Source organism: Emydura macquarii, unplaced genomic scaffold (genome assembly GCF_026122565.2).
Source record: "Emydura macquarii macquarii isolate MOO-44397 ecotype Brisbane River unplaced genomic scaffold, CSIRO-AGI_Emac_v2 contig_1348, whole genome shotgun sequence".
Taxonomy (NCBI): Eukaryota; Metazoa; Chordata; order Testudines; family Chelidae; genus Emydura; species Emydura macquarii.
Genome location: NW_027131485.1, coordinates 4466894 through 4481788, shown reverse-complemented (window position 1 = coordinate 4481788; position 14895 = coordinate 4466894). Strand labels below are relative to the sequence as shown.

Here is a 14895-nt window from a genome sequence, read left to right as displayed (position 1 = left end):
GCTCTTGATCCTTACGAGCCATCTGACTAGATTTATTGTGGTGGAGTAACAATCTGCTATTGTAACCAAATATAGTCTGTGTATGCAACTGACTAACTTTTAGTCAGTTTCATTCTAATGATATTATTCCTGCCAGAAGTCTGTATGCAGAAACAGTGGTACCAGCATGACTCTGGGGAAAAGGCAGATGGAGGATAAATACATCAAAGGGAGATGGCAGCCCAAAACATCTCAAATGAAAGAGGGTGGACTAAAATGGCACAGATAGGGATTAAACATGGGATGGGAGGGGCCAAAAGATTCTGGATGCGTGGGGAAGGTGGAGAACCAAAAACTCAGGATATGGAGGTGGACCACCAAAAAAAAGGGAACCTATGGAAGGAGAAGAAAAATTGGGAGTATTTTGGTGTGAGATTGGGGAAGAAAACCAAAAGGGAGCAAGTAGAAAGTCTGCAATCTATGTAAATTCTTATACTGTATTCATAATCCTGCTAACAGAGTACCTTACAAGTACTAGAAAACCATAATTGCAGTATCTCTTCTTCCCCCATTCACCCATTGAGAGGATTTAAAGGTTGTGGAATAGTGCAGTTATGATGTGTCTGTGTTTGAATAATTATTGTGAGGGTCTTTCTACTGCTATTCAAGTTAAGGTTGACAGTAAACTGGCTTGGTAACCAAAAGAAACTCTCCAAAAGTATCTCCATGATCCATTTTAAATGTGTGTGAGGATTCGCCCCCATACTTAAGTGAAATTAATGTACTGACAGTAATTTAACAAAAGATTCTTAGAGTACTTTTTTGTAACATGATACAAGGATCCTAAAGTAATGAAATTTGATTCCTCCTTCTCCCCTCACCCTCTCCAGTAAACCTGACATTCTTTCCTTCCTAGATTCATCATTTTTTGGACTTTGTGAAGCAGATTTACAAGGAGCTTCCAAAAGTAGTGGTAAGTCTTCTTTCCTGTGATCTGAGATCAGTGTCTGTAGTCCATGTCTGAAAGCAGTACAGAACTTCTTGTTTTCATTTGTGCTAATTATAAATTGTATTAAAGTGACTTTTTTGACGTTAGTGACATGTAACTAATGCTTTTTAAAGAAAATAAAAATATAACTATATAACAAATGTTACTTTTAAAAAGGGAAAAATTAGCAGATTTGTACTGGGTTCTTACATTCTGATTAACCTCCATTTTTGAACACACTAACTAATGTTAGCAAGTGAAATCACTGTTAGTCATGGGGTCTTAATTTTTTTTGACTTGTGGTCTGATTCTGGACTCAAATACACAAGTATATTTTGAAAAATCAGCTGCTCTATCTGCCTCCTTGCATGGCACAATATCTAATGTTTAGAGGCATGCATTTATAAGCACACACTGTCTCCAAGATCTAATTTGAGCCCCTTCTTAACTCCTTAATAATTTGAGTTGAACTTGTAGCATACTACTAATATTCTCATTTTAATCACTATTGATTGAAATAGTAGTCTGTAGTTTAGTCTTATGTTCAGGACTTCCTAGTGTAATAAGCAATTTGCTAGTAACAGGAGGTGTGAACTTGTTTTTAGTCACACACGCTTGACATTTGCCATCATCAAATAGAGATTGGTTTTTGTCGTTTTTCATTGTGTTGTAAGTCAACCTTTACTCTAGCATAGGAAGAGAGCAGCATCCATAAAGCCATGAAATTGACAAGAAAGCCAGGCAGCTAGAGCTGGGGCAAGAATTGACCCCTCTCCTGGTGGGGAATGGGGAGGCAGGAAGCCCCGGAACAGCTGGGCAGGAGCTTTTGGGGCAGCTGGGCTCCTGGCAGGGAGCTGGGCTCTCAGCTCCCCGTACTGCTCCTCTTAGGTCGATGGCAGCGCTCCTGATGAGGACGCGCATCACCGACCCAAGGAGGGTAGTGTGGACATGCGTCATCGCAGTAATTGCTGTGGTGGTTGTAAGGCAACCTAATATATGTCCACTTAAGTTTTTAGTGTAGCTATACCTGTAGATATTCTTAGGGCTACGTCGCTTTGTTTTCTGAACAAAGCCATTTCTTAAATCATCCAGGCTTTTTGTGGCTTTTGGTGATAAGTCTACAATACATGTTGTTTTCTCTGGAAGGCTCTTAAGTGGGTTACAGACTGCATTTAGATTCTTATTCATTAAGCAAACCTCTTTCTTCTCAAGGTAGGTATGCTTTAGTAGGCCTTAGTCACCTTCTGTTGCTTTTTTCAGGGGAGACTCTTATTTCTGAGATTTATAAGGCAGCTACTTGGAGTTACGTTCATATATTTACCAATCGTTGCTCCATTGTGGCAGTTTTGAGATCAGATGCCCAGTTTGGCAGGGCTGTCCTACAGTCCTTTTTAGGTAGGATTACTGTCACCCACCTCCTTGAGAGGTAACTACCAGTTAATCACTTGCACTGGGATCTATATGGACAAATGCATGAAGAAGGAAGAGGTTGCTTCCCTCACAGTAACTGGAATTCTTAAAGATGCTTTTGTCCACATGGATCTCATGATTTACCCTTCTCACTCATGGAGTCCTTACCTGGATATATGGTATTAGTGAAAGAATTTAGTGGGGCTATTCCACATTTTATATTCTTTGAGGAATGCAAAGGTGTACCCAGCAAATGTTCAATCCCAGTGGACGCTGCTGACTCAAAGATAGAGGGCTTGCAGCTACAATGGGATCCAGGTGCACATAAGCACTCCCTGAAGAACTCCCGGAAGAGAAGTAAGCTCTTTTCTAAAGAATTTAGCAGTAGTATTTCTCTTCTTTAAAACTTCTGTTCTTTGTGTGTCTGTAGAATCGCTACTTTGAGAATCCTCAGGTGATCCCAGAGAACACTGTTCCTTCTCCAGAAATGGTCGGTATGATTACAACGATTGTGGTGAAAGTAAATCCTGAACGGGATGACAGTGAAACAAGAACAGTGAGTATTTTGACTCGGTGTCCTCAGACATTGAGTACCTGTAAAATTGTCCATATGTTAAAAATAAAATCTTACTGAAAACAACTGAACAGTTAAAAGGCATGCCCACCCCTTTAAACTTATCAGCTATAGATTTAGGACCAGAAGAAGATATATCTTTTACATTGGGCCCATTGCATAATTTAGGACTCCCTCCAACTCCCAATGAAATTAACAGAAAAACTCCTGTTGAATGAGGCCCTTAGTAAGTTGTGACCTCACATTATGGAGGAAAAAAAGCCTATTTGCTCATATAGTCTCTCTAGTAGGGCTTACCTGGTTTGGCTTCGAGCCCTGCTGCTACCCTCAGTTTTTCCTTCCTCCCCAGTCAATCATACTTCACACTGTTCGTTGGTTTTCCTCAAAAGCTCTTCCCTTGTGGGAGTGTGATTTATTACCATGAAGTTCAAAACAGCATACACCTTTCACCCAGCCTACCTAGCTGGCTCTTGCTCCCAGCAGGCTTCTTTTCCAGGCCTTCCACCTTGGAATTCTGGAGAGTTACTCAGCCCAGGCCACCTCACTGGTCCTTTCCAGGTTGTGTTCCCTATTCTCTGATGGAGTGGTTCCTTCAGAGTCTGCTCTCGCTGAATGATCACAAGCTGTTCTTATGTTTCCCCACAGGCCTGGTTCTTAGTCCCATGCTCTGTCACACGACCGTTGTATTCATTCCCTCCGCCTGGGAAATTGGCTAAGCCTGGCCCAGGTGCTGTTGAGCCCCAACCCCCTTAACAGGACAGTTCGCAGATGGCACTATCTGTAATGTCTGGGTAATTTAAAACATAGAACATAAACATAGCAGGTATATTTGAAAAATATTCTGTTAAAAATCTTTGTGGACCCACACTCCTCTTGTTGTTGGAGTTGTACTTAACGAAGCTGCATTTAAAATTTAAATATAGTTACAGATCAAGAAATATCTGTCTAGAATTTGTATTTAGCCAAAGAATAAACTTCCATATAATATCATGCTCTTTAATATTAAATATTGTTTGCCTTGAAAGTTTTATTAATTAAAGGAATGATAAATAATTTACAAGTTTTTATCAAGGGACTAATTATCAGGTTTTTTAGCATTTTTCCTTTAAGAAGGAGTATATGAGAATATAAAATATTTTTTCTCTTTTAGCATTCTATAATTCCCAGAGGGTCTCTGTCCTTGAAAGTGTTGGCTGAGTTGCCCATTATTGTTGTTCTGATGTATCAGGTTAGTACAGTATCTCGCATGTGAATATTTTTGTATTGCTTGTTCAGATAACCTGTGTACTGTTTCATCTGGGACGTTAGTTAAAATTGATGTAAGATCTTTTTCTTGTGACAAAAGCCAATATGATGATGATTTCATTCAGATTTTTGTTTTTTTTTCTGGTGTGCTTTCAAACAGTTTTCTGAGCACAAATATGAAAAATGTGGGTATTTTAATTTTTTTTTAAAAGCTGTTTAATTCTTTTTAGCTCTACAAACTGAACATTCATAATGTGGTGGCTGAATTTGTGCCCTTGATCATGAACACTATTATAATACAGGTATCCTTGCAAGCCAGGTAAGACTATCTTAACAAACAATTTTAGTTGAATCTGGGTGATATTGGTAATAGATCCAAGTATGACTTTTATGCTCTGTAGCTTTTTTCCTGTTTAGAAATAACATAAAGAACCAGGGGTCACCAAAATAAATGAATAGGCAGCAAGTTTAAAACGAACATAAGAAAGTACATTTTCACACACTGTACGATCAACCTTTGGAACTCATTGCCAGAGGCTGTTGAAAAGGCTACAAGTATAACTTGGTCAAAAAAGAATTAGATAAGTTCATGAAAGATAGGTCCATCAATATTTATTGGCCAAGATGGCCAGGGATGTAACCCCGTGCATTCCTAAGCCTCTGACTGGCAGAAGCTGGGACTGAATGATAGGGGATGGATCACTTGATAAATTGTCCTGTTCTGTTCATTCCCTCTGAAGCATCTGGACCAGCCACTGTCGGGAGACAGGAACCTGGGCTAACTGCACCGTTGGTCTGACCCAGTATGGCTGCTCTTATGTTCATACAGTAGTTTACTTATAACTAAGTTTGCCATTTAAAAATTACCCAAAATTTTAAAAGATAAGTTTATCTTGAAGCACCTCTATTTGCCCTTGTTTGCTTGCAACCATAATACTTCTTGGTTACTTTTGACTTAAGACTGTTTGTTTGTTTTATAATAACCTTATCCTGTCTCAGGAAATTAATTAGGGTCTTGGAATATTTCCATTCCAGGTCACTGGCCTGAATCTGTCTCAGGTCAGTAGTGACCCAAATTGTCATCTGATGGCTAGTTGTCTCAGTTCATTTTTAAGTGGGCATCTGACAACATCACACAAATCACTGTTGCAGTGGGCAGAGTTTGCAGGGCCCATATTTACAAGGATACCACACTCATGGAATCTCCATCCTGCTATAGAACTTGTATTCTTGCTCTACCTGGCTCTGAGAGAGCCTCCTGTCTAGGCAAAGCATTGAGATTCTCCTTATTGGTCACTGCTTTGTCTGTCTGCTTCAGAGAGAGAGAGAGTTCCTGATAAGCAGCCAGTGGTTCTGTAAGGGGTAGCAGGAAGAGGCCGTCTATCCCTATCTTCCCAATTCCTTAAAAGTGAGGGATTGCTTGAGAGGCACAAAGGTAGGGAGAGAACATTACTTAATCTGAGGGAAAGTGGAGATGCCCCTGCAGGAGGAGGAGGAGGTATGGAGCTATGTATTCTGTATCCGCATACCAACTTGGAATTCTGTAGAAAGCCAGAAACTGCATGGTGGTCTGAAGTGTGTTAGAAAGCGCTCCTGTTGAGAGGGCTTTTACAATGTCAGTTGTTCACTTTAATAAGTTACAATCTTGAAATGCTTATCATTTATTACAGAATTTCCAGTGAGCCACAGTGTATGCAGGGCCCTGATTATTTAACATCTTTTTGCTTGCAGCCTGAGAGGCTAAGAATTGAATGGGCAAGGAGCCAGAATGGTGGGTCCTCCCCAACTGGGTTTAGGTCCCTGCAGGGCAAAAAAGGGAAGGTCTGAGTGCCCAAATATATTCTACTTTGTGTAAATTGACTATACAGCAAACTGAAGCCCTTTCTCGCACCATTTATGAGCTCTAAACTCATTTCAAAAAGAGGAAGAACCAAATAAAGATAACACTTGTTCAATTCAATTTCAGGCAACATAAACTTTACAATAAGGAGCTGTATGCTGACTTTATTGCTGCCCAGATTAAAACATTATCATTCTTGGCTTACATTATAAGAATATACCAGGTAGGTTGTGCTGAAGCTTTTGTCACTATTATAAGTAATGTGAGTTCTTGTTACAGGGAAGTAGCCAGAGGAGGAGGAGGAGGAGTGACATCATGTATCTGGGGTTAGGGAGGGAGGGAGACTTGTGTAGTAAATTTGGAGTTACTGGTTTGTTCTGTTAGAGGAAGGTTAAAAAATATATACAAATGAGCCTCTTCAGACAAACCTCCCAGCTAAAGAAAGTATGTACAGAACATTTGTCTACTGAACTTCATTTATGTTTATAGGAGAATTTTAGAAGAAAAATTAGTGAATTTCTGTCATGTGACTATAGATAACTACAAATACAGAAAATTGAAAACAAAACAATTGTTTAAAATGATGTGCATTGCAAATATAACTTGAACACATTTACTTTACAGGATTTGGTAGCTAAGTATTCTCAGCAAATGGTAAAAGGAATGTTGCAATTACTGTCCAATTGTCCAGCGGAAACTGCACATCTCCGAAAGGAGCTTCTAATAGCTGCCAAGCACATTCTTACCACAGACTTGAGGAGCCGTATGTATTTTTTTTTTTTAACATGGATAAAAACTGTAAATGTCTCAAATCCATTCTCGAGATGCTTTGGGTTTTTTTTTTTAAATCATCTGCTTAATTTGGGTTGTATTGGATTTTTGAGTTCTTTGAGTAGGAGTTGTTGGGAAAATTGTGAATGAAGCTTTTTCCTTAGCATCTTCCTTTTGTCCCAAAGCAAGAAAGTTTGTCCTGTGTCTTAGAGTGGGATGGAGAACTGAGCAAGCAGCCCTGGCAAGTCTTTTTCTCTCTCTCTTTTTTTAAATCTGTGCTCTATCTAGTTGCTACTATACAGTGAAATGCACTTAGACCAGAGGTCCCCAGACTGGGGGGCGCGCTCCCATGGAGGGTGCAGAGGAACAGTTTGGGAGTGCGGCAGGGCCCAGCCTCGCTCTGCCCCATCTTCAGCTCCAGCCCCAGCCTCGGCTCCCAGCCTTGCTGCTGGCTGCGGCCCTGGCCCAGGCCCCGTGTCCCACTCCTGGCCATGGCCTAAGCCCGTGCCCCGCTGTTGCAGCTCTGGCCTCCACCTTGGCCTTGGGCCCTGGCTCCCAAATGTGGCTTCTGTGCGCGGACCAGATAGGGGTGGTTGTGACCCCAAAAGTTTGGGGACCACTGACTTAGACCCTTATTTTGCAAACATTGATGTGCATGCTTAAAATAAAGCACATGAGTAATCCATCAACATCAGTGGGACTAGTCATCCACCCAAAAAGTGGTATTGCTTGGCTAATCGGGCTCAGTTCTTGTCTCTAGCAGGTGAAGATCTTTTTCAGTCTGAACTAATGCAGGTTCTTTGATAGATTTGTTCTTCAGTCTTTACATTTGGCAGTATTATCAAGTTTCTGAGCAGCCTGCTTCTCAGAGTTTCAAATTTCATTAACTATTAAAACAAATTAGGGCAGTGACACCCAACCTCAAAGAGTCATGTTAAATATGGGGCTTCCATACTGGATATTTTAATGTCTGCTGATCAGAACTTCTCTGTCTTGACTAATAAGACTTGTGGTTTCTGTACTTGCTCAGCTAAATGTCTTGACAAGTTCATCTCTTGAGCAAGTGGGCCACCATCAAGCACAATTCCTTCTGTATCCCCTTCCTTGACTCAGATCTTCAATTTTCTCCACTCTTACCGTGTAAGCAGTCTTGAACTGAACTCTCCTTTCCTCACATCTGTCTTTTACAACTTTTGGGGAATTCCCTGTGTATGCTAATTTCAGTTTGAAATTTTATTCATGGCTTCAGCTCTACAATCAATTAACTATCTACTATTGTGAGAAAAGACCTTATGATGTGGGAAAACTATAAATTTGCTAATATTGCTTTCTTCCTTTTCTGGGCCCATCTTAAATCTGAGTTCTCTAGCAGCAATGCATTTCCTCCTCATCCGCCTCTGTTCACTTGCAAGCAGATCACCAAACAAACTCTACTGGCTCCCTGTTCATTTCGAGAATCCATGCAAAATTGCTCTTAGTTTTAAATATTTTTCATTCATTCCCACCTAATGGAGATTGCCTTTCATTTTTTTTTCTACTTCACTCTCTGCTCCCTCTGCTTGTCTAGTAGTCAACTTCTCTCTATCCACTCACATAATCTGGATACTGTGGATGAACAAGTCTTCTCTAAAATTTCCATCATCTGCAGTCCAGATAGAGAATCTAGTCAACTGTCCAAGCTCTTAGATGCTCTCCTTAAAGACCATTTTTCCTATGTCTATATCTCTTAATTTGTTTGTTATTAGCCTTATGCCTAAATGCTCCAGTGTTCATCATGACCCATCTGATACCTTCTTGTGTTTTGAGATATATATTTTGCATGACAGACTCTAGACAAAAAAAAAGTTGCCTATCCTCACCTTCCTGTGTGGTGTTTGTTTTAAAAGGTGTCTGTTAAAAGCAAAGTCATTTCTTGTGTTACTAACATTTTAGAAGCATAAGATTTCAGTTCCCACTTTACTTACCATTGTACTGTTCTTAGTTTTTGCATTTCTCTGTTCGAACTATGAAAATTAAAAGTCCTTTTCACTTTCATGTATAGTTTTGTTTAGAGTTAGTTTCACTTTAGGCAACTATTGCGGCAATGTTTGGGTTTTAAAATTAATAATTAAAACGGTGGAAATATAATAGGTTTTAGGAAAGCTTAGTAAGCGCTTTTGGCTTTAATATCAGTTGATAGCATCTCTTACTCCTTTATTATGAAACTATGTTTTGGGGATTCACCCGTCACACTTACTGCTATTTTATGTATTTTTGTTATATAGAACTGGAATTGTTCTTTATTATATCAGTTTTATGGCTTTGAGCACATGCTAAGTGTACTATTTTAAGGCACAAATAGTGCAAAGTTCATAAGTTAAGTAAATAGGCTTTCTATTATAATGATACTGCCTTTTGTGTGCTTGAAAAATGACTTGCATAATAAATTCACTGTAGTCTGGCTGCGGTTAAGTACGTTACTTACTTGATGCAGTGTTTAATTGGTTTTTGTTTTGTTTACTTACCTTCCTGGCGATACATGTAGTGGGTTTTTGTTTTTTGTATTATAGAATTTATTCCATGCATGGACAAGCTATTTGATGAATCTATACTAATTGGCTCTGGATACACTGCTCGAGAGACCCTGAGGTATGAGATTAAACCTGTAGTATCTGAATGCTTGTCAGTGGTGGGTTTAGTGGTTTACTGAATGTACAAAGTTTTAAATAATTCACTCTTTTATACTTAAGTATTGCGTGTGCATAATTGTATTTAACACTGTGCGGTATCTAAGCATAAATGGATGAGTTAAAAGCAAAATGAGAGGTTTTGGTGAGAATTGTCTTACTGTTTCTTGACTTGCTGGCCTAATGCTGTTTAAATCAGGGCTTTACAAATGCTCTAATGGCAAGATGGAAACTTCGTGATGAGTGAAGGGGGATCTTTTCTACAACTTTCTGCAGAATATGTACTTACAAGAACTCAGTGAAACCAGTACAGTATTGGGTTCCTGAAACTGCAGAGAATCTGAAACAATAAAGAGCGACAAACTGCCTAAGCTCCACATCCTGGCTTCTGTACAGAGTTTAAGATTTTAAATCACTAGCTGAACATGTGAATTTAAAATTCTCAATAAATAATTGTAAAAATAAATGGAATATGTGTCTAGTAGGATCTTAGCTGAGAGATCTGTGTGTTTTTAGGACTTCTTACTGGGCAATCACAGAAACCTGGATTTTAGGCTTGGTAGCTAAGCAAGAGGAATCAACTTTAAAATGTTTTAAATTCAATTATGAAGCTGGGCATGTCTGTCTCTTCAGTGACTTAAGCTCTTAAAGCAGTTTTTTAAAATGATTTAAAAATCAATCAGTTTTTCTAAAATTTTTACTCAGCTGAAGTTTTTATGGGTTTTTTTTTTTGTTAAGTTAGTGCCTTGGTATTAGTACTTTAATGTGAGTAAATATTTCTGCATACATAGTGTGAGATACACGTAGAGCCCAGTTGCCAGACAAGCACAATTTTCGAATGAGAGTGCAGCACCTACTTTTGTTAAAATACAAGCTTATGTTTGCATACTTAATGGCACTTTGCATGAACAAAAGGGGATTTTATTGGCACAACAGATGTGTGGTAAATTTTTCCTACCATGGTCATTGTGTTCAGCCTTAAATGTGTCCTTATGGGTTAATGGTGTACAGAATAAAAACTTGCATTTTCTTAACTTTTTTTGAGCCCAGGAACTACAAAAGTTTCTGAAACAGCTAACCAGTAACCCTTTAAAAGTTAGCTTGTTTTAAGGTAACAGAATACAGCATTAAATCAAGCTGTGTGTTGTGGAAAAGGGCATGCGCTGGCGACGTAGTCGGAGGGAAGGAAGAAAAATTTTGGGAGGGAATATTAGGGTTTAAGCAAGTTTCGTTGGACTATTCTCCTGGAGTAAAGTACAAAGGAAATGTATAATAATTTGTATATAGGAAAGAATCAAATACATTCTATTGAGAGCTAAATGTGAATATATAAATAAAGCTATTACAATTTGAATTTTAATATTTAAAAATAGTTTTTAATGTAGTGACAATTAATGATAGCTGAGTAGCAGCATATAATTGTATAATCAATGCAATATCTTTATTCCTTTTTTATTCTTAGGCCACTTGCATACAGTACACTAGCAGATCTGGTACATCACGTCCGTCAGCATTTACCACTCAATGATCTCTCCCTTGCTGTCCAGTTATTTGCCAAGAACATTGATGATGAGTCTTTACCTAGCAGTATCCAGACTATGTCTTGCAAGCTTCTTCTAAACTTGGTAGACTGTATCCGTTCCAAAAGTGAACAAGAAAATGGAAATGGCAGAGATATTCTTATGAGGATGTTAGAGGTATTGATTTGGTTGAGAAGTTTAATATTGGAATTTATTTATAAATAATCATCCAAATCTCTAATCTTTTGCCGAATGCATCTTGAATACCCTCTCCTCTCTTCCATCCGCCTCCATGGGAAGGAGAGCATATAGGAATAGCTGGACTGAAATACACCATCTAGTCTTGTCCATTGTCTTGAGCAGAATCTAGTTCCGGATAATTCAGAGGAAGGATTTTAAACTCCATTATGTCTTCTGTGCAATATATTAACCTGAAGAGAAATTGCTTTCCTTTCCCAGCTAGCGTTCAGCTTGTGTTCTAAAGCTTGAAAATTGAATCCCATTTAATTAGAGGTCCTCTGCTCCCTTTTTAGAATAGTGGGTATCTCCCCATTCGTTTCTGCTTAATAAACACCTTCCTTAGGTTCCCGTGTTATAGCTCCCATCTTTTCAACTGATTATTGGATAGGAGTCCTGTCTCACAGTTCCTTTGCATATTGGGAGTTTTCCTGTGCTGTGTTGAGCACCCGTTACCTTTCAAGGGTTAAGCATAGTTACTCTGTAGAAATTTTGTTTCCACTGAGGTTTTTGTGACTATCTCCCACTGCTGTGTGCTAGTGTCAGTGAAGCTCTAACTGCTAGCTGCAGTCAGTGTTAAAGTAGAAAGGCCTCCAGTGTTTCTACCACCATGTGATCTGACGTTCTTCGAGCAGTGTTTATACAACATGTTAAACGAAACAGCTGGAGACTTTCACAAAGACCTCAAGGTGAACATGGCTTTGGTAGGGCAGTCTTGAGTTATGGGAGTAGCCCTGGAAATCAAAACCAGGTCAGTTTCGTAACGGTTCAAGGCCGTGGCTGTACACTCTTTGTCTCCTTGGGTGGGCGGGCCCAGGGACCTTGGATCCCTGAAGTTCGGTCCCCCCCCCCCCCCCCCTTTCCCCCAAATCTTTTCTCTAATTTGCTTATAATGATAGCCGATATCATGGCTCTATCTGCTGGAGGGGATGGAAGAGGGATGGAAATGGCTGCTTTTGAATTTAGTCAGCACCACTCCTGAACTATATCGTAGCAGAGTAACATGAATTACTGCTTAGGCTAGGCTTGGCTAGGTTTTTAGTGTAAAGTTGGCAGCAATTCATGGATTGTAAGGCATTGTGCTTTCACTCAAATCAAAATGTGAAGTAGATCTGACCCTATGTATGAAGATTCTTAATATTAGGTGGTGTGGTGTGTTGTAGTGGACTGGCATTTTCTGTGTTTCAGATATCTTATGATTTTGCCCATTTATCAAACTGGAAGCTAAAATTTAGAAAATTAGTTCATAAAATTATTTGAAAGAAGGTGAGAAATATGAAGCAAGGGAGAAAAATATAGAATTAGCAATTAAACAGCGGAAACTAGGAGATCTGCAAGTATTACTTGACAGGATTGTTTGACTCTTCTAATTTTTGTTTTGAAGAATCTAGATCTTCTGTAGCACACAAACTACAGGTTTAGTTTCCACTGCCATTTTAACTACCAAGTTCTTGTTTTTAATGTTAATATTAAGAGTTTAATATAAAATACTGTTAATTATGTTTTAATATAGGTTGTTAGCTTTATTGGAATTACAAGGGTTGCTTCTCTGAGGCATGAATATGTAGTTCTCTGATGTCAGACAGATCAGGAAAGTAACCATAATGCGATCAGATTTAGTTGGGGGGCTTTATTAGTCTTCAAGTATTTTTAATTTTGTAATGTGTTAAATCAAATATTGTCACTCCATTTAGAAGAGAATTTTAACAATGATTACTTGAATTATTATGGGGGTATTTGATGATATTTCTGAGATCTTTAGTATAATTTTTATTAACCTAGCTGTCTTGGTCTGAAGCAATTTGTTTCTAGTATATTGAAGTTAGGTTCAGTCTTGATAATAAACGTAATCTTTCTCTCTTTCTTCCCCCCCTTCCTCTCTCCCTTTTGTGCCTCAGGTTTTTGTTCTGAAATTTCATACTATAGCACGGTACCAGCTTTCTGTCATTTTTAAAAAGTGTAAACCACAGTCTGAACTTGGTGCAGCTGAAGCTTCTTTACCTGGAGTACCGACAGGAGCAAATGCAGCCCCTGTTCCTGTTCCATCCCTTGCTCCTGTCACTCCTTTGGCCCCAGCACCAGTACCTGTGTTTGAAAAACAAGGGGAAAAAGAGAAAGAAGATAAGCAGACATTCCAAGTCACAGATTGCCGAAGCTTGGTAAAAACATTGGTCTGCGGTGTCAAGACAATTACATGGGGCATAACATCATGCAAAGCACCCGGTGGTAATGACTGCACAGTATTTAATTACATCCCCTTTTAATTTTGCACCTCATAACAACATAAAATCAAATTATATTTGTAATAAAGGTAAACTTTGCTTAATCTTTCCTTCTTCCAGAAGCACAGTTCATTCCTAACAAACAGCTGCAGCCAAAGGAGACACAGATCTATATAAAATTGGTGAAATATGCAATGCAAGCTTTGGATATTTATCAGGTATTTAGTCTGGACAGGGCATAATTCTGTGTCTCTTGTATAAAAGCTTTGTATACCATATGTTTTAAATATAGAATATTTTTATCCATTTATGAAAATGAAGTCCATATTTATATACTTAAGTTTTGTTTTTTATATGTGTGGAATTTATGATGTTTGAAATGCATCTATTACAGAACTTCATGAATTTAAAGACTGACAAAATTCTTGTCTGTGGAAAAATATGTATTTTGTAAACAAACCCATGTTTTGTTGGAGGTCAGACCTTTAGAATCTATGAAATAAAGACAATCCTGCCTTCAAAAATTCATGAAGGCATTCACTTACCATATGTCTAACTGAAATCTGTAGTTTAAAGATAAACTTAGTCTGAAATTACATAATTGCTCAAATATAATCTCTCTGCCTCTTCCTCCCACTCTCTTGTCTTGGTGATTTTTAACTTAACTGTGCTTAAAACATGGAATTTTGATGTATTTTCTCAAAACTTTCCATGGCTGGGACATTGTTGTCTTGCATGTAAGACAATGTGTGCCAACTGGCATTCTATATAGATATTTTGAGAATAATAGGGAATTTGTTCAGATTGTGACGTTACTTTATGTACATGTTCTTTGCTGCATTAGGTCCAAATAGCAGGAAATGGTCAGACATATATTCGAGTTGCGAACTGTCAGACAGTCCGGATGAAAGAGGAAAAGGAGGTCCTGGAGCATTTTGCTGGAGTCTTCACGATGATGAATCCTTTAACTTTTAAAGAAATCTTTCAAACTACTGTTCCTTATATGGTGGAAAGAATTTCAAAAAACTATGCCCTTCAGGTATTACGGCTTTATTTTATACAACAGTGAGGCATAACTGTTTTTGCTCTGTCAGACTGCATTTTTGTTTCTAATTCAGAACACTGAAATTAACTTTTAAGGTATTTCTATAGCTAAACAAGTTTGAAACAAAATAAATGTTCTGTAAAGGTGGATTTTATTTTCTACAGTTATAGATAAAATTAGACCAGGCAACTTAAATTTAAGCATTTCAAGTTAACAGTGAAGGTATCAGTGGACTGTGTTGTTGAAGTGTTGCATGTAGTGAGGTTTTGAGTTGTAGAGAAAGTACAGTAGTAACCTAGAGGTCTCATCTGCTGTCCTTCAGTACGTAATTCCCTTGAGCTACAATGTGATTTGAATACTTGTGCAGTGACTCTAGGAACTGGGCCAGTTAAGTGAAA

At 38.4% G+C, this 14895-nt stretch overlaps 1 protein-coding gene across 4 annotated transcripts in view; it reads left to right on the top strand.

The window, feature by feature from the left end:
• Positions 1-14895, top strand: part of TRRAP (transformation/transcription domain associated protein) — a 303743-nt gene that overhangs the window by 166658 nt on the left and 122190 nt on the right. For all 4 annotated transcript variants that reach the window (XM_067550926.1, XM_067550924.1, XM_067550923.1 and 1 more), the window contains 11 exons: positions 896-952; positions 2808-2933; positions 4102-4179; positions 4427-4515; positions 6163-6259; positions 6661-6799; positions 9357-9435; positions 10936-11170; positions 13129-13456; positions 13573-13670; positions 14297-14491. In XM_067550926.1, coding sequence (XP_067407027.1) covers positions 896-952; positions 2808-2933; positions 4102-4179; positions 4427-4515; positions 6163-6259; positions 6661-6799; positions 9357-9435; positions 10936-11170; positions 13129-13456; positions 13573-13670; positions 14297-14491 — 1521 coding nt within the window. The remainder of the gene's footprint in view (positions 1-895; positions 953-2807; positions 2934-4101; positions 4180-4426; positions 4516-6162; positions 6260-6660; positions 6800-9356; positions 9436-10935; positions 11171-13128; positions 13457-13572; positions 13671-14296; positions 14492-14895) is intronic.